Source organism: Trichinella spiralis, assembly GCF_000181795.1.
Source record: "Trichinella spiralis strain ISS 195 chromosome Unknown Scfld5984, whole genome shotgun sequence".
In the NCBI taxonomy this organism is placed as follows: domain Eukaryota; kingdom Metazoa; phylum Nematoda; class Enoplea; order Trichinellida; family Trichinellidae; genus Trichinella; species Trichinella spiralis.
In genome coordinates, this window is record NW_003532923.1 from 1 (window position 1) to 817 (window position 817).

At 42.1% G+C, this 817-nt stretch overlaps 1 protein-coding gene across 1 annotated transcript; it reads left to right on the forward strand.

Annotated features, from left to right (window-relative positions):
* Positions 1–334: 334 nt before the first annotated feature.
* Tsp_14573 (conserved hypothetical protein) lies at positions 335–741 on the forward strand. The gene is made up of 2 exons (XM_003366452.1): positions 335–462; positions 615–741. The coding sequence occupies exons 1-2, from the start codon at positions 335–337 to the stop codon at positions 739–741; spliced, it is 255 nt and encodes an 84-aa protein (XP_003366500.1).
* The last annotated feature ends 76 nt before the right edge of the window (positions 742–817 follow it).

The window sequence follows — 817 nt, forward strand, 5'->3', positions numbered from 1 at the left end:
AAACGTCACTGATGACTTTATTCATGCATATACACACACAAATCAAGTCATTTTATTGTGTCTGGATTACAAAGAAAACCACCACAACTGATGATACACGTTACAAATGATTTATTATTTTCCTTTCTGCACAGAGCGAAAGAATGTAGCATCATTTTCACGCATCAGTAGTGAGGATGAATACAACAAAGATCAACTGCACACAACACAAAGTGCAACTGCTCTTTTTGCACACATTACAAACAATCAATCACATTTCATGTATAAAAATACGATAATGATCCTTCCGCAGGTTCACCTACGGAAACCTTGTTACGACTTTTACTTCCTCTAGATGATTTGGTTTGGGAAATTTCCCGGCGCGAAGCCGAATACATATCCGACTACTGGCGCCAGTCAAAACACCTCACTAAATCATCCAATCGGTAGTAGCGACGGGCGGTGTGTACAAAGGGCAGGGACGTAATCAACGCGAGCTAATGACTCACGCTTACTGGGAATTCCTCGTTCAAGGGAAACAATTGCAATTCCCTATTCCATTCAAGAAAACGTTTCATTCGATTGCCAAACCTTTTCAGGTAAGGACGTAACTCACGTTGACGCTTTCATTGTAGCGCGCGTGCAGCCCCGGACATCGAAGGGCATCACAGACCTGTTATTGCTCTTTTTCGTGCAGCTTTCAATTTGCCAGTCCCTCTAAGAAGTGATCAGCACAAAAAATACAATACTGTCACTATTTAATAGGGTAGAGTCTCGTTCGTTATCGGAATTAACCAGACAAATCGCTCCACCAACTAAGGAATCCACCACAGTGCGA